We start from the raw sequence: 25,321 nt of genomic DNA, 5'->3' as shown, positions 1-25,321 counted from the left end.
CTTTCAAATGGTACCACTTACATGCTCATACCATATACCAGAAGCGGGGAAAAAATGTCAAAGTGAAAATTTCGGAGGGAAAATTTTTTTTCTCGAACTTTGGCCCCCCCTGGACCCACCCTGTATGATCGTAGCCATCTAAAAAAAATCTGATAAATAGTACTTGGTGTACTGAATGTGTGTGCCAAATTTCAAGTTTCTATCTTGAATAGTAAGGGAGGGAGAATTTTTATCAAAAATTCCCACAGTGCCCCAACGTACCATAAAACACTATGATCTGAGGGAAAAAAATTCCTGAGACATCCATAATTACCCTAGGACTATAATCCACCAATCATTCTCTTCAGAATAGAACTGTCTTTCAGGCGGTACCATTCACATGTCTCCATCATGTATCTAAGGTGGGAAATTCCTCAAAAAAGGGATTTTTTGGGACAAAATTTCCAGTTTTTCAAACTTTGCCCCTCTGGAACCCCCTGTTTTTACGCAGAAATCGGAAAAAAAACTTCTGGTAAATACTACTCGGTGCACTGAATGTTTGTGCAAAATTTCAATCTTCTACGTTCAAAAATAGGCCCGCCAGAAAAAATTCCCCTACTTTGCCCCACTTTTACCCTATACAGAAGTATATTTGGATAAAAATTCACTGAGACGGCCCTAATTACCCTAGAATAATAATTCGACCGTCGTTCTCTTCAGAATGGAACTGCCTTTCAGACGGTATGACTCACGTGGTCCTATCATGTATGTGTGGCGGGAAAATGACAAAAAACGGGATTTTTTTGCGGCAAAATTTCCCTTTTTTCAACTTTTGCCCCTCTGGTTCCGCCCCTGTTTTAACACTGACATCGGAACAAAAAATCTGGTAAATACTACTCGGTGGACTGAATGTTTGTGCAAAATTTCAATCTTCTACGTTCAAAAATAAGCCCGCCAAAAAATATATATACCGACAATGCCCCATGTTTCCCTATATAAAAGTATATTTTTCAAAAAATCCCTGAGACGTCCCTAATTACCCTAAAATAATAATTCGACCGTCATTCTCTTCAGAATGGAACTGCCTTTCAGATGGTATGACTCACGTGGTCCTATCATGTATGTAAGGCGGGAAAATGACCAAAAACGGGATTTTGGGGGTAAAGAAATCCCTGTTTTTACCCCTTCGCCCCTCTGGTTCCCCCCTGTTTTAGCACTGACATCGGAACAAAAAATCTGGTAAATACTACTCGGTGGACTGAATGTTTGTGCAAAATTTCAATCTTCTACGTAGAAAAATAAGCCCGCCAAAAAATATTGAACATAGGCTTAGAAAATGAGAAGAGAAATTTTTGACTTATGACGTCATCACCTCCTGTGTCTGGACGCAGGACGGTCTGAAACCATACGTAATGTCTTCTACAAGGCCTCTGGACTTGGAAAACAAAAAAAAAAAAAAAAAAAAAAACCCGGACGAAAAAGCTCAAATAGAAGAGAAATAACGCAATGTACCATGAAAAGTGCATATGGTACAAATTGTACCATAGGATCCCCAAAGGGTTAAGCTTTCAGAAAAACACAACCTAATCGGGATATTTAGCTCTTCCGAAACTTTTTAAACTACTCACCGTAATAGTCTTTCCGGCCCTGTAGGGCCTGGTATTTACACCTTAAGCTTTGAGCACTACATATTCTGATTTAGTTTGTTCCGTAAATATCGAATTTGGAATTTAAAAAAATGGGGGCTCTCATTTGAAAAATCGCAGATTGGACCCGTGGGCCCCATACAGGGCCGCACACATTTTGAAAGGCAGGGGCTTCCGATAGTTCTATTGATATCCTGCAACTTTTACATGTTTCAAGTTTTCAGGAAAACGTATTCTAATCGAGTTGTTTAGCCGTTCCGGAAATTTTCACAGTACTCACTCTAATAGTTCTTCCGGCCCTGTAGGGCCTAATATTCACATCCTACAACTTTGAGCAGCACGTATTCTGATTTAGTTTGTTCCGTAGATACTGAATTTGAAAAAAAATGGGAACTCTAATTTGAAAAATCACAGATGGGCCCCGTGGGTAGTGTTGTAAATAGAAAAAAAAAAACGTTCGTATTTTTTCAGAAATGTACGTTTTTTTTTTAAAAAAAACATTGCCTCTCGTTTTTTTCTAAATTCGTTTTTTTTAAATAGTCGTTTGTAATGCATCTTATGGGGCGTTTACACTTAGTCGATTTGCGTTCGATTCAGTTGAATTGACGTCACTTTCAACTTAATCGACCGTGTAAACGGGACTTCAACTTAATCGCTTGTTGATCGAAAGCGACTAATCGACTAGCAAATGAATTGAAAGACGTTCTATTTTCTGTGGTCGATTCTATTTTTTTCTGCTATAACACCGCAAATTGTACCAATTACTTTTTGCTTGGACAGTCGATTTCGAATCGACCAGAGGAGAGCGAGTCGACAAGCAGCATTCAATTTCGGTTAAAACAATTTAACACATCCATCGATCTCATTCGGTCTAGTTGCTTCGATTTAGTCGCAAATGCAGCGAGTCGATTTAGCCGTGCGACTAAATCGACCAAGTGTAAACGCCCCATTACGTCTATTTAAGTATGAAATATTTTTATGTAGGGTAATCACCGTAAAATGCAACAAATTAAACGCTAGATACTGATACGCTACAAATATTTCACAATTTACATGAATGCCATACCTATTAACAATTCGGGTTTTAGCAGTTTTCATCAATATCAACTAAGATATAAATGTAGAAATGAAATTCTGATTTTTCGTGAAAGCAGGCCTCTAATAAGTACGAAAATAATGTCACTAACAGTATAAAATTCTAATAACTTGTCTAAAGGTAAAAACTAATACTAATTTGCCTAATAGTATTTTTCTAAATATCATATATAAATAATTTGTCGACTAGATATATATGATATGCAGAGCCGGCTGTACCATATATGCAACACGTGCATTTGCATGGAGCGGCAAGTTTGGAGGGTACGGCAAAATCTGTCATAAGTATATTATTTAAATTAAATATTTCTTGTTAGAAACAGACTTCATGATGATGGTAGTTACATTTACTAAGCTGACCTATTCGAATACTACATTCATAAATTATGTTTAGGTTGCATTAGTTTAAGATCACATGGACAATGCTAAAGCAAATGGTCGAATAAATTCGAGCACAAATTGCTTGATGGTTGTCAAATGCAAGAATTCAATTCTCGAATAGCAGCGAATATCTGTTCCATTTAGTAAGTTATCACAGTTTTGATATGACAACTAGTAATGTTTTTGTCAGAAACAAGTTCCTTGTCATTAAAGATAGAAACAAGTTTTTCTTTTTTTTTAATGTTAACAGATGTAGAAGAAAAATCAAGAAATAAAGATGAAAGAGCTAGTTGCACTGGAGTTGTAAACTGATACATTGAGATTGAAGCTTGATATTGAATTCTATAAAAAGGATTACCATCTTTCCTCTGAAGGTGTGTTTACTTTATATTTCACTAACATAATAGATTAATATTTAAAGAAAAAAAAAACTGACACAATGGGATTGCGTTTTTAGTAAGTATTTAAGCCTTTCTGAGTGCAACTGCACTTACCCTCCCCTTCGTTACAGCGTTTGCACACGTCCCCGGCAATGCCGGATCCGGTTCCGACAATGCCGGCGATGGAGTCGGCGGCAATGTAATCAAATGGTAGCTGGCACACGCTTTCCGACCCGGCAAAAAAGCCGGTGGAACTCCCGGCTCCGGCAAATGCAGCCGGACTAGCCGCCGACATGTCGGTGCCGGCTCCGGCTCCGATTTTGTCGGCGGCAATGTTTTATTATGCGTAGATGCACACGCAGCCGGCAAAGACGGAGCCGGCTTGTTGATAGGTTTCTTCAATCTACCTACAGTGAGTGAGTGGCAAGGCGTTGTGTATTCTTGTTTCTTTTCCTGTATTTGGATTTTTTGTTTACTTCAGGTTTTTTATTTTCTTTTTTTCACATCATATGAATATATAATGAAGAATGAAATAATAAAAATGACTGTGAGGTACCACAGATATAGTGGCTTGCTATTTACATAAATTCTCAGCAAGGGAAATTCGGATCTTGTTTGAATTATCCAACTACGGCAACGCGTAAAGTGAGTTTCACACATGTATGTATGTATATTAATTTGTTATCTTCTACAGCTGAAACTTACTTAAACGATTTAAACAAAGGGGTCGTTGGATTCGTTTTGATAGAGAATATGTCTTAGCATATATGAAGTCATAATTTTTAAAAAATCAACTTGGCGGAAATGAACAAAATGGAGATACGAAGAAATTATGAATCTAGGATAGTTGTCCAGTGCTTATCCTGTTAATTATGCAACCCAGTATGTACGGTATAAATATCCATCATAATCGTAGAAATAGGCATTTTCAAGCATAACAAAGGTTGTAAATAAAATTAAAGTAAATAAAAACTGCAACACAGCTACAGAAAGAACTGAAAATGCACAAACAGAACAAGAAAATTTCTATTCTTGTGGTTGCATACTGTTTTATCTCATACATCATAATAAAAATATGTACTCTGTCTTGTCTGGTATTTGTTCCATAGAACGATTGTATACTGAGTGAATAGGCAGCCGCAATGTTGCCTTTGTAGAACTTATTATTATTATTATTATTATTATTATTATTATTATTATTATTATTATTATTATTATTATTATTATTATTATTTTAAATAGCTTGATCTCAGCATGTTTCAATTTTGAGAAATTTAAATAGATGTTAAAATTATGGCAACAAAAGCGAAAAAAAGAGAAAGAAACCAAAAGAAGGCCATATACCTCGTGCGCACACATCCACACACACAAAGAGCAAATATACCTTTGTGTACTAAAGAAAAGATATTTGGGGATTTAGACGTTAATGCTCCTACCTCACTTGATTGACGTAATACAATTAACCTTGTTCTTTGCATTGAGCTATTTCTCAGATATTGAACGACCCTTCCATTTATTCAAGTCAGTCTGTAATATTACACGGCTCTTGCAAAAAATCTGAACAGCGCTGAATATGATTACTAATTCGTTGTACTAAGAAATCGAACGTTTGTTTAGACATGCGAAAGTAATTAATTAAAAAAAATCGAATCATATGTACGCAGCTTTTCATATAATGTATAAAACGGACTCATGTTCTCCCCTTCACGTTCAAACTCAAACTACCTTTCGGCACCGGCATTACCGGGATGTGTGTGCAAAGCAGCGCCGGCACCGACATTGCCGGCTCCGGCTCCGGTTTTGCCGGCTGCGTGTGCAAAGCAGCCCCGGTTCCGGTTCCGGCATTGTCGGTGCCGGATCCGGCATTGCCGGGGACGTGTGCAAATACTCTCATGCTGGAGTAGCATACTTAAAATCATGACTTTTAAGATTTGTTCTTTCTGGAGAAAGGGGGAGGCGGCAAATTATGCCATTGCACGGGGCGACAAATTGCCTAGGGCCGGCTCTGATGGTATGTATATACAAGACTTGAATATAGGATGACACAATTTGAAGTAATGCAGGGTGTTTCAAAATTAATATTAGGGCTTTGAAACTTTGTAGTATCTATTACAATTAACAATATTATATCAAATGAAAGAGCAACTGAAACAGTTTTGTACGCACGCATGCACATGATTTGTTTCTTCTGTTTGTCGTTAGAAAGAGCAAGTAGACTAGATGGAGACTAGAGAGCAGAAAGTTTATTGTGTTTTAATAAAGACTGAATCTGTACAGTGCAACCGTCTGTGTGAAGAATATTAAGGAGACGCTTGCAACTACGTCCTTATCGTTTGCAGTTGCTACAGGTCTAAAGCCTACAGACTACGGTTTACGTGCCAATTTCGCAAGTGAAATATTGCTGCATAACAATGAAGATTTTCTGGATCGTGCCGTCTTCAGTGATAAATCGACATTTCACCTAAGAGCTAATGTGAACACTCATAATGTTTGCATCTGGCCGTCAGCAAATCCTCAGAAGATGTTACAATTGAAACGAGACTCCCCTAAATTGAATGTGTTTTGTGCCATATGGCGGAAAGTTTATGGCCCTTTCTCGCCTATCGACTAGATGTGTGCCGTGTGACGAATGAATCTCACATCGAACACTTGTAGCAAAGCCTGTTTGAGATGCTCTTTTACTTGATGGATTGTTTATAATTGTATGTAAAATGTAATTAAGTACTACGAAGACTTAAAACCCCGATATTCATTTTGAAACACCCTGCATTTCTCACCAACAGTGTTGGAACTAAGATGTAAAAAAGGAGAGAAAATTTTCCTTATAAAGTTATTGTTTACAACAACGATATTATTATTAGTTGAGACTGTAACTACAACAACAACACGGGTTAGTAGTCAAAAAAATGTAATCAAATGTACACTCGTAACCCTTTCGGACCCAGGTGGCCAAAGTGGCACACACGAGTGTGTCACTTTTTAATCCGCTCCTGTGTGGACACTAATTAAGATATCGGGATATTATTCTTGCCAAATATCGTTGGACCATAGTTTATCATATTAATTTCTATTTGTTCTGGTGTCGAATTTCCTTCTCAAATTTTAGCCTAGTCAAAAATTCGAGGATTTTTTAATTTCGAATTTCATTTACTTCTTTTTTCCTTGTAGCTTCCTTCGTTGTAGAAAGACCTCCTTAATACTTGCCAGGTAGATACCTCGGATGGATTCCTAATTATTGACACCAATTGGACGGGCCTGCGCACAGTGTTGCCAATTAGGTAAATTAAAATTTCCCTAAATTTGGGCAAAAATTCGAAATTTTTGTTTATAAATCCGTACCTATATGTCCGAGTGCAAGTCAACTTACGCCAATCGAACATTTGTTCTTACTTAATAAACGCAAGTACAGATCGTTACAATAGGGTAATTAGGGGGCGCACGAAAAATTCGTATTTAGGTTCTAACCCTTGATTTTTCTAGTTTTTACCTACTTTTCTGTTTACCGTAACATATTTTTGGTATATAAGCTTTGTTCCTTAAATATCGCTATAATACTTGTAGGATATATTAGTGGTGTATCAGTGTTTAATTTAAGATAGTTTGCGACTGTCTGGTAGCAGTGTTGCCAGCTACAGAAAATTTTAATTCCAGATTTTAGGGGGAAATTTTGGGAAAATAATCTGTATTGTCTCAATAATTTCCCTCTTGCTAGCTACATTGAAACAAACGTACCACTACCTGAAAGCGTCCTCTTTTTCCTAAAGAACACACCATTGAAAGTTTCAATAGGATAATTAGAGAAGCTGTAGCCCCGGTATATCTGTTGATTTTTGCTTCTGAGGCGTAAAAAGTGTCAAAATTTCATGTGTATGATAACAGAGAATTTTTTCTTTCCCACTTTGAATGGAAGCCAGCGACTTCAGGATTTCACTGTACCTTGTCAACACACCAAAGAATTTTTTTAGGTTACTTGAACCCATATAGCAGCAGTGGTACTAGATACAAAAAATTTTGAAATTCAGTTAGGGATTTTTTTGTAAATTTTTATCCCTACATTTCCCTCAATAATTTCCCAGCCGTTGGCAACACTGCAATGCAACTTACACCAAAACATAGCCACATCCATTTTCTAAAAAACAAGGCCTTAACCATATCAATTGAATGATTGGTTTTTGAACAATGCGTCACTAACTGAAAATGTAGGAAAACGCCAAAAATGACCTGGGTCCGAAAGGAATAATCAGATAATTTTGCTCGTATAGGTACAAAGAAACAAACGATTTGTAAGTTACGAGGGCTTCGACTCAAGTTCTGCTGATTATTTCAATAATCTGCAACATAAATCAATAAATAATAGCTGCCAGAAAAAAAACAGACATTTGAAAAAAAAAACATGAAAAAGAACGATGTTTTTTTTGAAAAAACTTCACAGAAAAAAACCGTTTTTTTACAACACTAGCCGTGGGACCCATACGGGGCCGCACACATTTTGACGGGCACGAGTTTTCGATAAGTCTGTTGATATCCTGCAATCTTTGTGTTTCAAATTTTCAGAGAAACGCATTCTAACCGAGATATTTAGCTGTTCCGGAACTTTTGCCAAGCACCATATATATATTATTTATTATTAATTATTATTATTAATATTATTAATTATTTAAGTTAATTAATTGTTAGTTGAGATTAGTTTAGTTAAGATTTGGGTTATTAGCAACATTGGAAATGCCGAATTTTCAAATCTGTATACTTGAAGGAGATTGGCAGTTGCTATGAACCAATTAGAAGCAAGATGTCTCAACAGATGTATGTATATGAAATTGTACGTTAATCCTATATCTCATATTGTCTGATGAAGCCAGAGTTAGTTGGTGAAATTGTCACAAGTATTTAGTTTTTGATGTAAAAATATATTGTTTTGCTCAGCAAATAATAACTTAGTATTTAATTATATACAAAGCAAAGCTTCTGTTTATGGAAAATAAAACACTTAGTAGGCAACACTGTACTTCAGAAGAACCAAAAAAAAAGGAAAAAAAGAAAAAAGAAAAAAAAGAAAAAACTTTCACTCAAACTAGATAACAGTGAAAATGACATTAGCTATCTATATCTTCGAGGCAATGACACTGACATTCATTTATCATTCATTAACATTGCAAAGTGTGTAAATAAAAATGGTCATTCACTAGTAGAGTTCATGAGTACCTTTTACTTTTAAGCGAGACAATAGAGAAGAAAGTATTGCGATATATATATATATATATATATATATATATATATATATATATATATATATATATATATATATATATATATATATATATATATATATATATATATATATAAAGAAAAAAGAAAATAATGAATTGAGGATTTCAACGGATTGAGACGTTTCATTTAGGGTTTTCTCCCGTCAAGTTTTTGTCTAGATAGTCCCGATTTCGGATGAAATGTCCCGTATCCCGCTGTACCTTTGTTGCGACTTTAATAGCTTCCGGATTTCATGTTCATATATTATTATTATTATTATTTTATTATTATTATTATTATTATTATTATTATTATTATTATTATTATTATTATTATTATTATTATTATTATTATTACTACTATTATTATTATTATTATTATTATTATTATTATTATTATTATTATTATTATTATTATTATTATTGGTATTTAGTTTCCACATTATTATATAGGTCTAAAACTTTCAAAATACGAAGAAACTCGCAACAGCGATTGGCTGGCACTTAGGCACAGTCACCAGCAAAATTAGGCTTATCTCCCCTTGACTGCTATATCTGAATTAGGTCACATCCAGGTTATGTAGCTACTGGTATCATAAATAGGTATATTAGTTGTAGTGTGACATATTCAAATTTAAATTTTAAGTAGGTCAGAATTTTGCACTATTTATGCACCTTTTCGTACCACTAAGAAAAAAATGTATCATTCAAATTAGCAAAGGAAGACCATTTCAAATTTGGACCACCAAGAAAAAAATACCAGGAGATTGGAGTTTGAGTTCAAATGATTATAAGTAACTACATCAAAGAGTAAAAGGAAGCAACTTTACAGTTTATGATAAGTTGTTTACTATATTATTCTGTCTACCACTAAATATTCCATTTTATCTATCTTTTATTAATTTAGTTTTGAATTTCATGTCCAAGGATTAGGCGAAAGGAGATGATAAAGCTGATAAATTAAATGATGGCATGAAGGAAGTGAGAGGAAGCGGGAAATCCTGAAGAAACTTACGCACAAAATACTTTCTCAGCACAAAGTTCATTTGGGGACGGAGCGGGATCGAACCAGGGACCATACCCACCAGAGGCGAGCTCTCTACTACTGAACCATCATAACCCCTTATCTATTTATTATAAGGCCTAACATAAACTGTTATAATTAGCAGATACACTGCGATTAATGTTCTTGTATAAGAAAACAGTTCAGATTTTCAAAAATGGGCCAATCGAAATGAAATCGACCAATTTCCAGGTCAAAGGTTGCTGACAAAACTTATTTATTTTTGAGTTTTTTTAAACCTAAGATTGTACCATATTTAGGGAGTTGAAAATGGGTATTCACTTATTTTTTAGCCTCGCAAGTTTGTTTGTGGCGGTCATTTTGTACAGGTGCCTGAGAGTATTTTGCACTTTGCTGTGACTTTTTAGGTTTTAAAGATAATGAGTTCAAACCAAAACCACATGAAAGATAATGAAATAGACAACATTTTGTGTTCTGTGCACATTGAGACGTACTTTAGAACGTTGACAAAGGCTGCTCTGAACATGAGGTCGGAAACCTAGAAATAGCCATCTTGGAATGTACATTTTTAAACAAAATAAATAAGACTCACCTTCAATTCTTTGTCTACATAGAGACTAAATAGTAAACAACGTTCTAAACAAATTTCAGATCTGAGAATCTTATATTGATATTTTGAAAATTCTTAAGCTTTGCGAATTTTCGAAAATCGTATATTTTCACCGTCAAATATCTCAGGGAGGACAGAAGTGAAAAATCCCAAATTTGCACAAAATAGACGATAGTTGTGCAGCAACAAGTGAATAAAATTGCATCACTGAGACTTGAGTAGTTTCTGAGTTATAAGTTGTTGCAGTGATGTGAAATTCACGATTTTAAAAACTGAACAGGTGTGCAGGTTTTGTGTTGATATAGTATTTCAGGCATACACTTTATGTTTCATCAGAAGAAGTGCAGTCAAACAGCAATAAATTCGAGATTTGCTACTTGTATAATAATGATTAATACCAGATCATATCTTACCTCTGACGAAAACATAAATAAGATGTTATGAATACTCACAATCAGATTAATTTACTGATTGCAGTACTTCAGTACTTCCAAAACATAGCATATTGTCATTTGCACCCAATGACACCGTAGACTGTATTTATGACAGAAATTGTGAATTGGGGAATTGAAGACATCAGTCAGAAAAATAACGATCTTTTTGATCACTTTTTCCATCCCCATTGCCCAAGAACCTCTTTTAAACTATGTACGAATGACAAAGTGTGGGTGCCAATCACTAAGGTTCGCCAGAAACTCACACCTACAGAGTTCACAACTCCTACAGGTCGTACTTTCAATATCAGTGCCAAACTCTGTACACAAATTAGTCAACTATTTATCTCACTGATGTCTTAACACCAGCGTTATAGGCAGAAAAGAAATAACAGACGCGTTTCGTTTTTTGTACAAGATATGATTCATAAATTATGCACACTTTACTCATTTGACATTACTTTCGTGTTATTTTGACTTTTGCTACAAAGTTTATATTATCTCCAATGGTGCTTCATGACATAAGTCCCACTGAAGAAAATTCTTATAACCCAGAAACTGCTCGAGTCTCAGTGATGCAATTTTACCCACTTGTTACTGCATAACAGTCGTCTATTTTGTGCAAATTTAAGATTTTTCACTTCTGTCCTTCCTGAGATATTTGATGGTGAAAATACACGATTTTCGAAAATTTGCAAAGTTTAAAAATTTCCAAAAAATCAAGTATATAGTTCTCAGATCTGAAACTTGTTTAGGACGTTGTCTATTATCTAGTAGACAAAGAATTGAAGGTGAGTCTCATTTACTTCGTTCAAAAAATGTGCATTCCAAAATTGCTATTTCTAGGTTTTCAATTTCAGTGTTCAGAGCTTCTTTTTTCGACGTTCTGAAGTACGTCTCAATGTGCACAAAACATAGAATATTGTCCATGCCATTATCTTTCATATGGCTTTGGTTTGAACTCATTATCTTTTAACCCTAAATAGTTACAGCGTTTATCGGAATGCACTAAGAAGTTCAAAATGTGCTCTAGGCGCCTATACAAAATGGCCGCTACGACAAAACCTGCACGGCTAAAAAATGCTCGTTTTCAACTTCCTAAATGTGGTACAAACTTAGGTAAAAAAAAAAAAAAAAAAAAAAATAATTAAAAAAACTAAATTTGGTCAGCAAACATCATTGATCGATTTCATTTGGATTGCCCCAAATGTCAAATAATGACATGTAGTTAGGAATGCTGTTCCGTAGAGTTAATATATTATCCTGTACAAGCGGTTAATATGAATATATTTTCAGGATATACTACTGCCAAAGATGTCTCAGTTAATTCTACATGTATCCTGATCATCCTACCACTATACTTCTTATAAACATATAATCTCATGTTTCTCTAGAAGAGTCTTTCTAACTGAGACATTTCCCACCTCAATATAATTATCTGAAGCCAGTTCTGTATAAGGTTTATTATAGACTGTTAAGTGATGATCTAGACGAAGAACACGACCATTAAACAAGTGTATGGAGCTTTTGGACAAAACTATAGTTGTTACTTATCCTCGTTGGAATTGGCAGCGTACCTGGCACATTTTACACTAGTTATTTGTCTTATCGAGGTACATTTGTATGGTATATTGTGGTGCGCTAAATTGTTAATACTGTAGCTCAACGTCTTTCACTTGGAGTTAGTGATTCTGATCTTTGTGCTTCTTGTATTTTAAAGGATACTACTTAACATCGTCTTACTGAATGTGATATAGCGATAATTGTGTGACCTGAATTCTGTCGTTATATGGCCCATGTGCCGTACTATTTCCAAGACAATGTCTATAGATTTGATTTTTTCCCGAATTACACTTATTTTCCGAGTACTAAATACCAAGCTGTTATTTGGATGATCGCTAACACTGTTTTGTTTGTGTTACGTTAATCCCGGAAACTTGTTCATAGACCACATGTCATCTTTTCATTTGAGCAGCTGGCAAAGATTCCTTTTGCATCGCGCAATATAGGATATTTGCACATTTTTTTTTTTGAGTCTTATATGATTAATGTGTCTATATTTTGTACACTTAAAATGCATTTATCTCAATCCTTCTTTATCACCTGAATTGTACCTGCCTTAAGCTAAAAAATATATATATATATATATATATATATATATATATATATATATATATATATATATATATATATATATATATATATATATATATATATATTTTTAAGCGGCTAGTACATTTATGTTTGGTGTGTGTAGTTCTTGGATCGATCTCCGCTGGAAGAGCACAAAAATTAATATCACGACCATTTAGTTTAATTTTAATTAGTTCTCTCCTTTAGCGTAAAGGGCATAATCGTGGATCGTTAAAATAAATCATTTCACTTTTCATAATATAAGCTGGAATATAAACTTGGGTGCTTGAACCCTATGATGAAATTCTACGTATACCACTTAGTAGAATTCACATCCTTAACACAATCAATGAAGAAAATAAAGAACACTGACCACCGCACTAAACATTCTCGCTTTAATTTCTTATATTAAATCACTCATGCTGAAGTTATTACTTAAACAATCATTTTCGAAATACTATCGAAATTACGAGGGGTTTTCGGAAAACTTCGTCCGAAGAAAACTCACCCCCAAGGCTAAACTAACCGTTGTGGAGTTTGTAATGAGAAATGACTTTTACCATTATAAGGTTATTAATGAAACATTTGTTTATGAAATATCAACAAAATTAGATGTTATATTTGAGGAAATTGAAGGAAACTCACCCTCAAAAATAAATTACCCTTTGTAAATTTTTCAAGGTTAATGAGACATTCAGAGTACAATGGCTTCAATTATCAAAGTTGTAAAAAACAAAAAATAAAATAAAAAAGGACACTGTACGGTAAGTTGAAGTACATGGAGAAGTTAACACTGTCTTTTACATTATAAGTGTTATTTTCCAAGACATGTATCTTTGAAGCTGTGAAAGGAGAAGAAAGCTATAAATAAGAGATGAAATATGTTCAAAATGACCACAAAATGGTGTTGATTCCCTTATGCACCTGACAAATGTTATACCTCATTGTCAGGTTATTAACCATTTATTTATGAAATATGAACAAAAGCGCCTGGGTTGTTTATTGAGAAAATCGTGAGAAAAAAAATGTCCCCAAAAATAAACTATCATCTGGATTTTTTACCAGAGACATTATTTATCGGGTTGTTAATGAAATATTTACCTAGGTATTCATGAAATATGTACAGTCACCAGCATAAGTATTTTCACCTTGACTGCTGTAACTAGATTAGGTCGTATCCAGCATATTTGCTTTACAGATGCAACCCAACTTACATGCAACCTTTTCCCGCCGACGAAACGGTTATCAGGTCTGGTTGATCCAGGTATTTGTGCTGAACTGTTGATGATACATGAAGCATTTCTGCATTCTTAGATGAATCTCTGTTATTTAAAGTGTATTTTGCAATTAATTACATTATAAATCGTTGTATGTATAATGTATAATTTCTCTACATTCTGCATATGAGAAGAAAGAGAAATATTGATCATACATGAGTTAGAAAATTATTGAAATAGACTGCAAATATCAAATCAAGAACAATTGAAGAAAATAAGCGTGTAAATCTTTGTTTCCATTCATTCACCTACTTCAATTCTTCGCCATTCTGATAATACTCACATTTCTTTCCCTGTTCACAGAAGAAGATCTTGCTTATCACACTGACTATGGATTGAAATTGAAACATGTTGAATTAGGCCCGTAGACAGCCCAAAAATGTAGGGGAGGACGATAAAACCATATTATAGTTCATTTGTGAGCCTACCGTGACAATGTTAGAGGGAGTAGTAAAAATTTGGGGAGGGCCCAGCCCCCTAGCCCCTAGTGGATGCACGCTTGTGTTGAATAGCTCCGACCCGAGTTTTCTGGGTAAAAAATCAATGCGGTATTCACTTATCTTTGTCAATCAGTTTCTTGATGTTGCATAAAAACTGTTAACTAGGTGAAATCTTTCATGAATGTCTTGACGTGAGATTAACGTCTATATGAAGAGAGAATCATTAGTAGAGTTCATTAGTTTTCTTCCTCAAATTTTATTGATTAGGTAACTGTTATTGCAATGTATTGTTATTACTATTAACTATCATTCCAAACTCCATCATTTTATTGACTTAACCTGTTTCGAATCAGATATTGTGATGCAAACGATGTAACTTTGCGAAAAATATATTTGCAAGAGATCTAATTTTGAATTATTTTCCGCAAACTTAGTCATATATGACTGTTGCAGAACTTAGTATAAAACAAGAAAGATGATGTAAATTTAATAGTGGATGATAGGAGAACAATAGAAAGAAATGCAGAGTCCTTATTAAACGCTTGCAGCGACATTGGTTTAGAAGTAAATGCAGATAAAACTAAATACATGGAAATTCACCGGGATCGTAATAGAGCAAATTGTTGATGCGTTAAAATATCAAATAATGCTTTCGACAAAGTGGATATTTTCAAATATCTGGGATCAATATCACCAGACCAAAATCATATCCACAAAGAAATTAAATGTCGACTGAAATCAGGAAATTCGTGTTATTTCAGTTCAAAGTATTTTGTCGTCGCGAATTCTGTTGAGGAATTTAAAGCTTAAAATATATAAAAGGATAATCATGCCTGTTGTTTTTTATGGTTGTGAAACATGGTCGCTTGAGGGAAGAACGCAGACTGAAAGTATTTGAAAATAAAATCCTGAGACGAATATTCGGACCCAAGAGGAACGGGAATGACGGAAACTTCATAACGAAGAACTGCATAATTTATACGGTTTACCAAACATCGTTACGGTCATCAAGTCTGGGAGGCTCAGGTGGGCAGGTCATGCAACTAGAATATAAGAAGGTAGGAACACTTTCAAAGTTTTAACTGGAAATCCAATCGGAAAACGTCCATTAAGAAGACTTAGGCGCAGATGGGAGGACAATATTAAAATGGATCTCGCAGAAATAGGAATACAAAGTAAAAACTGGATCCAGTTGGTTAAGGATTAAAGTCAGTGGAGAGCTTTTGTGAACGCGGCATTGAACCTTCGGATTCCATAGGCCATAGAGAGAGAGAATATATTTAAGTTAAGCACAACTGCACAACAACCATGAGTGAGTGGTTAGCTTTTGCGCTTCTATCGGGGAGTTCAGGATTCAACCCCGCATTCGACCATTTTGACATACTAAATTTTTCTTAATTGTATCTGTAAATGTAGAGATAATGCGTATACTGTGAGTTCTGGCCGATTTCCTTTCTTATCGTTTTTAAATTGTTGTTATTACTATACCAGCAGTGACAGATTTGCGAAGGGGGTTAAGGTGGGGATGTTTTACGGGTGAAGCTTGTACTCGAAATTACAGAATTTCTAAAACAAACGAAATATTTGTTATGCCTTTACTCATAAATTTCAAGCTCTTCTCAAATAAAAATTAGGCATTTTTAGAAAAACTAAACGAGTAAGAAAACACCCTCCCCAAATACTTTTCTAAATCCGCCACTGATTATTAGTATATCTAAGGTTGTATCCGGAAGGTTATTGCTGAATATACAAACAAAACGAAATATTAGTTATGCTTGTACTCATAAACTCCCAAATAAAAATTAGGACATTTTGGAAAAACGAAACATTAAGCATAGAAACACCTCCCAAAACACTTTTCTGAATCCGTTACTGATTATTTGTATAAAATGGTATTCAAGTTTGTATCCGGAAGATTATTGCTAAATCATTGCACAGCTACAGTATAACAAGAATGTGTAAGTACGCTTTGATAGATATATTGACAAACGGGTGCAATGCTTTTGCGCACACTTTCTTCCAGCTTATCATTCCATGCAGATAAGAAGCAAAACAAATAATCATTTTAATGCTTTTGCGCACAAAATGGTATGCAACGTTGCCAATTCATTCTTTGATCTTAATATACAATATATTTTGAATGTTTTTTTTTTTTTTTTTTTTTGCAAAACAAGACAGGACTCATTTGATTAAATAAAATAAACTAATTTATTAAATTACCTAAGTAACTCCAACTACCTTACTTTCTTGGCTTCTTCAAACACACTAACTCACTTATATAACATAATACATAGCGAGACAGCAAGTGGTTCCTGATTGGTTACCGACAGCTGGCGGCAGCCAATCCCGTGACAACTTCCAAAAGAGAACTACTAAAATGAACTTTTAATTAACGACTTTCACTTGGCAGTAGCTCGTTAATTAAAAGTTCGTTTTTTTTACTTCTCTTTGGGTAGCTCTCACGGGATTGGCTGGCGGTAACCAATCAGGAACCAATTGCTGTGTCTTTGGAACTTGTTAACTACCAGATATGAATATATATACACTGCAGGATACTGAGTATAATTGTAATCTGTTGAAACTGAGACGAGAGTATGGACTTCGAGATATCAACTACGAAGAAAGGCGCACCATGCATAATAACGGGAGGTTATAAATATCGTCGTTTCCGTGAAGGAAGAGAAGGATCAATATGGAGGTAAGTTAAAATAGACTTACTAAATTGGTGAGAGCAGAAACCTTTGTTCTTCTCAGATTGCTTTGCGTAGCTTACTGTGCCTCTCCACTGGGTAAAATAAGGTAATGAAGCAGTGGGTGTAAACTAACTTAATACTCTAAGACAGCGTTTCCCAACCGGTGTGCCGCGGCACACTGGTGTGCCGCGAACGGGCCGCTGGTGTGCCGCGAGGAAATCGAAACAAAATTATTAATTCTATATCAACCAAATTGCAAGCTGACACACAATCATAGTCAACGTCTTGCGAATAAAATCAGAGAAATAAACACACTGCTGAACAAGACTGCACTTATTTAATATAAAAACCAATTTACACGTGACGTTTCGATCTTCTAGCCAAGATCCTCATCATGTCTGGAGTGTACGTTCTCATCATGTCAGAGTGTACGTCTGATGAGGATCTTGGCTAGAAGATCGAAACGTCACGTGTAAATTGGTTTTTATATTAAATAAGTGCAGTCTTGTTCAGCAGTGTGTTTATTTATCAAATTGCAAGACATAGGAAAAAATGTATATTTTTGTATTTCTCATTACTATAAATTTCTACCATGGAAAAATTACTGTAATTGTAATATATTATTCTACATCTATTACTGAGTAGCAGACAGTATTTCGGCTCGTACACATTTCCACGGTTAGCTGCTATGTTACACTTCAATTGAGAGTCATACTAATATCGAGAAATGGAATCACTTGTACGGTACGCGTCAAGTGAACGTTCGTAGAACACTCATTCGCACGTGAATGACAGAACAACACTTTGTTCAACAGGTGTGTTTTGACTTCGACGCATCGCAAGCTGTGTGATTGCAACGACGTGCACCGGTTTTGTTTAAAACAGCAAAGTTAAAAGTACAAGACATTTGTTTGTTCGTTCGTTATTTAGTGATCTTCGTTTTTAGTGAAAGGTTGAATAGTTTTCGAAAAAGAAAGCGTATTTTTAAAAATCTGAGTCCTATATTTCATTGCAATTGTTTTCTATTTTAAAATTAGAATAAAAAATAAGCATAATGAATTAGCATAAGGAGAAACCAGTGATCGAGCTTTCATTTCTATGAGAAGGAGATCAGTAATCACAGAAAAAAATTACCATGGTATTTTATATTTGCAAATAATAATAATGATATCTATGAGTGTGCTGCGAGAATTCAAGTTACACCCGTAGTGTACCGCAAGCTGAAAAAGGTTGGGAAACGCTGCTCTAAGATTTCGAACATTTTTGGTTTTGAATACATTTTCATACAAAAGTAGCAGAGTTAATCTATAGACCTTTTGGTAAGGCACCTGCTCACTATTGCTCCATCTACTAATGATTGATTACTTACACCAAATCATTAATTTTGCAGGTGTACCTTGAAAACATGCTCGGCTACAATTGAAGTTGATGGTACTGAAAGCAGGGTATTACAGAAAAGAGTGGAGCATAATCATCAAGAGAGTATTGAAAATGTTAACAGGCATTTGTTGAGGGAAAACTGTAAACGTCGTGCTGTAGAATGCCTTGACGAACGGCCAAATAAAGTCATAAGAAAGGAGATTTCAAAAATGACAAGCTTGAACAAGCTTGATCATAAGGTTATGAAAACATGCAGAGAAGCAATGTATCGATCTCGGAGGAAGAAATAGCCCAGTAAACCAAAAGATATCACCGAAGTTATTCAACAATTGAAAGAAAGAACGAACGATATAACTATGACTGGAGAAAGGTTTCTGTACGTCAATGAAGCAGCGCAAATAGTCCTTCTTACATGCAAATGCAGGTATATGTTCCTTTTTAGTTGTTGTTGTTTGATGATTTTGATGTTGTTTTTATATAGTTGTTTCTATATAGGACTAGTGAAGAAAATGTTTCGCTTCTATGTGTTCTTTATTCTTATTCGGTATTATTATTCCTTTATTCTTTTTTCATTTCAGGTTCTGGTGTGATTTCCAGGACATGGAATTGTTTGCTGACGGAACATTTGCATATTCTCTACGACATTTTGCCCAGCTATATACCATTCACGGCTATAAGAATGGATATTATGTTCCTCTATGCTTCGCGTTATTGCCAAAAAAAGATAAACAGACTTACGAAGATATGTGGAAGATGGTTATCAGTTTAGACGCAAGAGTGACACTCAGATATATTGACACAGACTTTGAAAATTCTGCCATAGAAGCTATCAGAGTGATGTTCCCAGACTGTGATATTCGTTGTTGCAGGTTCCACCTAGGTCAAGCATGGTGGCGAAAGATACAAAGTGATAGCGATCTCCGTAGATTCAAAGTCACAGTTAGGTATGTACCATTATGATTTGTGCCTTAGTTACTTTTCTTTTCGGTTTTATAGTTACTTCTTTAAGCTGTGGACTTTTGAAATAACTCTACTATCATGACATTAGTTTATGTCTTCTAAATATAAATTTGTGGCTACTACTCTAGGCAAGACTACTCTAGGAAATTTAAGTTGTGAACTATCCATAAAAAAGTCAACAATGTTGAACTCAATTTAATTTATATGCTTTTTAGGTTCTTGGCTAAAGACATTTTTTGGACTCCCGTATTTCTCTCCAGAGCAAGTACCAGATGCCTTTGCTGATCTGATTTCGGTGGCACCTGACACCAAAGGATTTAGATTTACGGATTATGTGCTGAACAACTACATCGATGATAATTGCAGGTAATATTCTGGTTTGACAAATGTAAAAGATATAATGAATTTTGGGGGCAATAACAACCCTGTGTAAGCCAAAGTAATTAAAAACTGTCTAGTAGGCCTACATAGGCTAGAAGCATTCTCGTTTGAGAAATTAAAGGCATGAATATAGAAATAGCGCACAGAAATAGTAAAGAATTATATGAAATGAGATCCGAAAATTAGTTTCTACTTTATAGCAGTTCTGGAAATCAAAATATTATTTCAAAATAAAAAATTAAACGGTGGTAGGATATGGTATTCATGATTACCTTTTCTTTTCAGGTACCCTCCAGTGATGTGGGCTTGTGAACCATCTTCAGCACCTAGGACAACAAATGGACCAGAATCTTTCCACCGTCACTACAACAGCCAGTTCTATTCTAGTGCACCTGATGTCCATAAGGTAATATCAGTGTTACTTGAAATGCAGCATGAAACACGCTTGAAGATCGATTCGGTACGGAACGGTGATTCGAAACCACAAAGGAAAGAAGAAATTCAAAGGAGGGAACAAATCATGAAATTATACAGGTACTTTCAAAACTCTACACACAGCGAAGTTTCGAGAATGAAATATCTTAAAGTTGTAGGACACAAATTTCAAGGACTAAAGTTGTAAAAAATGTACCATACAGCAGAATTGAATATAATAAACATTGAACAGCAGAATTGAATATTTCTTTCGTATCTTTCATATTTACCCTTATTCTTTAAAGTATTGAAGTTGTGCGCAACTGCATGATTTGCTTAAGCATGATTATATTGAGATTTGGCAACGTCGCATTTAAAAACTGTGCGCAAAACCACGATTTTATACTTTTCGATCAGCTGTCAATTAACTACAGATTATCGTAGATCTTTGGGAGAAAACTGTGCGCAAACGAGGTGCACCCTTGACAAACGTACGCTCTGACGGATATAATGAAAAACAAAAGTTTAACTTATGTGCTAGAAGCTAGAGTAGGCCTACTAATCTCTAGGAAATGAAACACGGATGACTAAAAAGAAATGATGTAGAAAAGAAAAAGTGTCGATAACTCAGAAGTTAAAATAAAGTTAAAAATCTTCTACAGTTGCCCTCAAATACTACGTACTTTATGTTTACTTTAATTCATAAAACATGTGTTCCATCCATTATGATGGTGAATTCCAGAGCAAAATATAGCATTTAGGTCATGAAATCTTATTTAACTTTAGAGTATACTATAAGAAAGCTATTTAAATAGAAAAATCATGAAAATGAAAAAAGCCAAAATTTCCAAAAGTCTCGTTTCTTTTCAAAAAAGCCGGCTTTTTATGTGCAAAAAACCATCGATTCAAAAAAGCCGGCTTTTTTGCATCTCTACTAACGAATAAAACTAATTTTTTCGTTAGTGCTTGTAGTGGGGGCTAAGTTCACGCTAATTTCGAAAGTTTTCTTTACTTGTAACATTAGTGCTTCCTACTGCGCCAACACCTAAGTTTAGTGCTTCATTAGTGTAGGTGCTACAAGTAAAAAAACCTTTGCGGGCCAGCAGGAACTTGGTTCCCACTTCAAGCACTAACGAAAAAAAGTCCATTCATTAATGTATCATTAGCGCTTCTGCAAAACACTCATAGTTCCGTTAATGCTTAACTATTGATGTAGATATTATGGCCAATTATATGCCACATAAATCCCATAAGAAATTCATGGGAAATTTTTCATTGCGTCAAATTTCCGTCAAAATCAAAAGCACTAATGACCTCTTCTACTGAAATCGTTAGTGCTTCATAGTGCACTAACACCTAATGTTAGTTCTTCATTAATGTAGGTCCTACATGTTTCTAGAAAATACTTTTAGTTTCGTTAGTGCTTCACTATTAGTGTAGTTATGGCCAGTTACATCTCAGGACACTCACATAAGAAATTTAAGGGGAGTTTTTCACTGTGTCAAATTTCTCCCAAATTAAAAAGCACTAATGATCACTTCTAGTACAATCCTTAGTGCATCGTTAGTGCTTCTTTGTGCACCAACCCCTAACGTTAGTGCTTATGCTTAATTAGTATAGGTGCTACAAGTAAAATATCTTTGATGGTCAGCCTGAATTTGGGCCCACTTCAAGCACTAACAAAGTAATTAGTGCATTCGTTAGTGCTTCCTGAAAATACTGACACTTTGTTTGGAATTTGATATTTCTAAAGTTGGCAAACACCAAAAATTTTGAATAAATCCCAAAGTGTGGTAGCACTAACGTTAGTGCTTAGTGCGTTTAAGTGCACTAACAATGCACTAACGATTGCCGTTAATCCCATATTTATACATCAATTGTATGGAATTTGATATTTCTGAAGTTAGCCCCCACCAAAGATCTTGAATAAATCCCAAAATATGGTAGCACTAACGTTAGTGCTTAGTGCGTTTAGGTGCACTAACGATGCACTAACGATTGCCGTTAACTCTATGTTTCTACCTCAATTTGTACAGAATTTGATATTTCTGAAGTTGCCCACCCCACAGAAAATCTTGAATAAATCCCAAAATATGGTAGCACTAACGTCAGTGTTTAGTGTTTTTAAGTGCACTAACGATGCACTAACCATTGCCGTTTACCCCATGTTTCTACGTCAATTTGTATAGAATTTGATATTTCTGAAGTTGCCCACCCCACAGAAAATCTTGAATAAATCCCAAAATATGGTAGCACTAGCGTTAGTGCTTAGTGCGTTTAAATGCACTAACGATGCACTAACGATTGCTGTTAACCCCATGTTTCTACATCAATTTGTATGGAATTTGATATTTCTAACGTTGACATATCAAAATCTTGAATAAATCCCAAAATATGGTAGAACTCACATTAGTGTTTACTGCGTTTAAGTGCACTAACTATGCACTAACGATTGCCCCTTAACTCTATGTTCCTATCTCTATTTGTATTGAATTTGATATTACTGAAGTTGCTCACCCAACCGAAAATCTTGAATACATCTCAAAATATGGTAGCACTAACGTTAGTGCTTAGTGCGTTTAGGTGCACTAACGATGCACTAACGATTGCCGTCAACTCTATGTTTCTATCTCTATTTGTATAGAATTTGATATTTCTGAAGTTGCCCCCCACCAAAAATCTTGAATAAATCCCTAAAATATGGTAGCAATAACGTTAGTGCTTAGTGCGTTTAGGTGAATTAACGATGCACTAACGATTGGCGTTAACTCTATGTTTCTATCTCTATTTGTATAGAATTTGATATTTCTGAAGTTGGCCCCCCACCAAAAATCTTGAATAAATCCCAAAATATGGTAGCACTAGTGTTAGTGCTTAGTGCGTTTAGGTGCACTAACGATGCACTAACGATTGCCGTTAACTCTGTTTTTATCTCTATTTGTATAGAATTTGATATTTCTGAAGTTGGCCCCCCACCAAAAATTTTGAATAAATCCTTAAATATGATAGCACTAGCGTTAGTGCTTAGTGCGTTTAGGTGCACTAACGATGCACTAACGATTGCCGTTAACTCTGTTTTTATCTCTATTTGTATAAAATTTGATATTTCTGAAGTTGGCCCCCCACCAAAAATTTTGAATAAATCCTTAAATATGATAGCACTAGCGTTAGTGCTTAGTGCGTTTAGGTGCACTAACGATGCACTAACGATTGCCGTTAACTCTATGTTTCTATCTCTATTTGTATAGAATTTGATATTTCAGAAGTTGGCCCCCACCAAAAATCTTGAATAAATCCCAAAATATGATAGCCCTAACGTTAGTGCTTAGTGCGTTTAGGTGCACTAACGATTGCCGTTAACTCTATGTTTCTATCTCTATTTGTATAGAATTTGATATTTCTGAAGTTGGCTCCCCACCAAAAATCTTGAATAAATCCCAAAATATGGTAACACTAACGTCAGTGCTTAGTGCGTTTAGGCGCACTAACGATGCACTAACGATTGCCGTTAACTCTATGTTTCTACCTCTATTTGTATAGAATTTGATATTTCTGAAGTTGGCCCCCCACCAAAAATTTTGAATAAATTCCAAAATATGGTAGCACTAACGTTAGTGCTTAGTGTGTTTACGTGCTCTAACGATGCACTAACGATGCGATAATTTTTGTGAAAATCTGTCTGCATAAAGATGGGTGGGTGGGCTAACTTCATATGAAGTTGGCCCCCCACCAAAAATCTTCAATATCTCGTAAACGCTGATAGCACTAACGTTAGTTCTGAGTGCACTAACGTGCACTAACGATGCACTAACGATGTGCAACGCTTGGTGTAATTTGGGAGAGGTGGGCGGGGCCAACTTCAGGCACGTAACCACCTAATCATTAGGGAGCTTTACTTCTTAGTTTAAGATGCTCCACATATTTTGGAAGTCTGACGGACACATTCGGTCGGTTATCAACTATCTGAGAATTACTGTCCATAGAATCTGTTATTTCTAGAGTTAGTTATGTTATCATTAAAGTGTTGTTGTTATAATAATGTCTTAAATCCACAATGTTTCTGGGTCTTTTTAAACTTTATTTCTGATATTACTGTCATTAATAATGATTATACTTGAAGAATTGGGGATTGCGTCAAGAGTCATTATGTAATTCGAGTGCTTCATTTTGATTGATCAATACTCTTTAATGATACGTGTATAATATTAATTACGGAAAGAAAGAATACAGTTATAAAAGAAAATCATTATTTTACGCGCTTAATTCCCAAGATTTCATGCAAGAAAATAACTATGTCTATAAATACTGGGATGAACATGGAATTTAGAGAAATATTTGCTCTTTCTTAATGCCATTATGGAGTTCTGTGCATTTATTCTTGCGCCAGCGTAGCCATGTCAAAATCTTATTTTAGTGTACTGGTATGGTTAAAAGTTCGTGTTTATCTTTGTTCTAGAAATTATCTTGTATGTACATTGTGTATAAGTTTAGAACGCAATTTAATATTCGAAAATTTGCTTTTGTCACTACTATTCATACAAGACTTAGGATAAGGGGGCTCAGTGGTAGAAAGCTCATGTCTGCTGCGTAGGGTTCTTGTTTCGATTCCAAACCGCACCAAGTGGGCTTTGTGGTGGACAGACACCGTATGGGTGGGTTTTTCGGAGTTCTGTTTCCTGCCACTTTCGTCACTTCATCATTATCATCCATCTTGTCATCGTCGTCTTCTTTAGCCTCGACGCATAAACATGGGACGTTAAACTGTAAAATGGGCTTAAGATAAGATGTCTACATGAACTAAAACATGTCCTTCGCGTTAGTATAAATTGATTGTTGATTTGACTAATT

At 35.1% G+C, this 25,321-nt stretch overlaps 1 protein-coding gene across 3 annotated transcripts in view; it reads left to right on the top strand.

Moving 5' to 3' along the window:
• The window catches only part of LOC145666680 (uncharacterized), a 346,326-nt gene that overhangs the window by 29,059 nt on the left and 291,946 nt on the right, over window positions 1-25,321 (top strand). The window contains exons 2-4 of one of the 3 annotated variants that reach the window (XM_081734154.1): window positions 18,729-19,662; window positions 19,894-20,044; window positions 20,345-20,718. The exons of the other annotated variants lie outside the window; for them this stretch is intronic. Of the exons in view, the coding sequence (XP_081590280.1) occupies window positions 18,729-19,008 (280 nt within the window). The 3' untranslated portion in view covers window positions 19,009-19,662; window positions 19,894-20,044; window positions 20,345-20,718. Of the gene's footprint in view, window positions 1-18,728; window positions 19,663-19,893; window positions 20,045-20,344; window positions 20,719-25,321 lie in introns of those variants that run through there. 3 annotated transcript variants of the gene reach the window in all.

The sequence above is a fragment of the Thermobia domestica genome, chromosome 12 (assembly GCF_964235325.1).
Source record: "Thermobia domestica chromosome 12, izTheDome1.hap1.1, whole genome shotgun sequence".
In the NCBI taxonomy this organism is placed as follows: domain Eukaryota; kingdom Metazoa; phylum Arthropoda; class Insecta; order Zygentoma; family Lepismatidae; genus Thermobia; species Thermobia domestica.
This window is presented reverse-complemented; position numbering and strand designations above follow the sequence as displayed.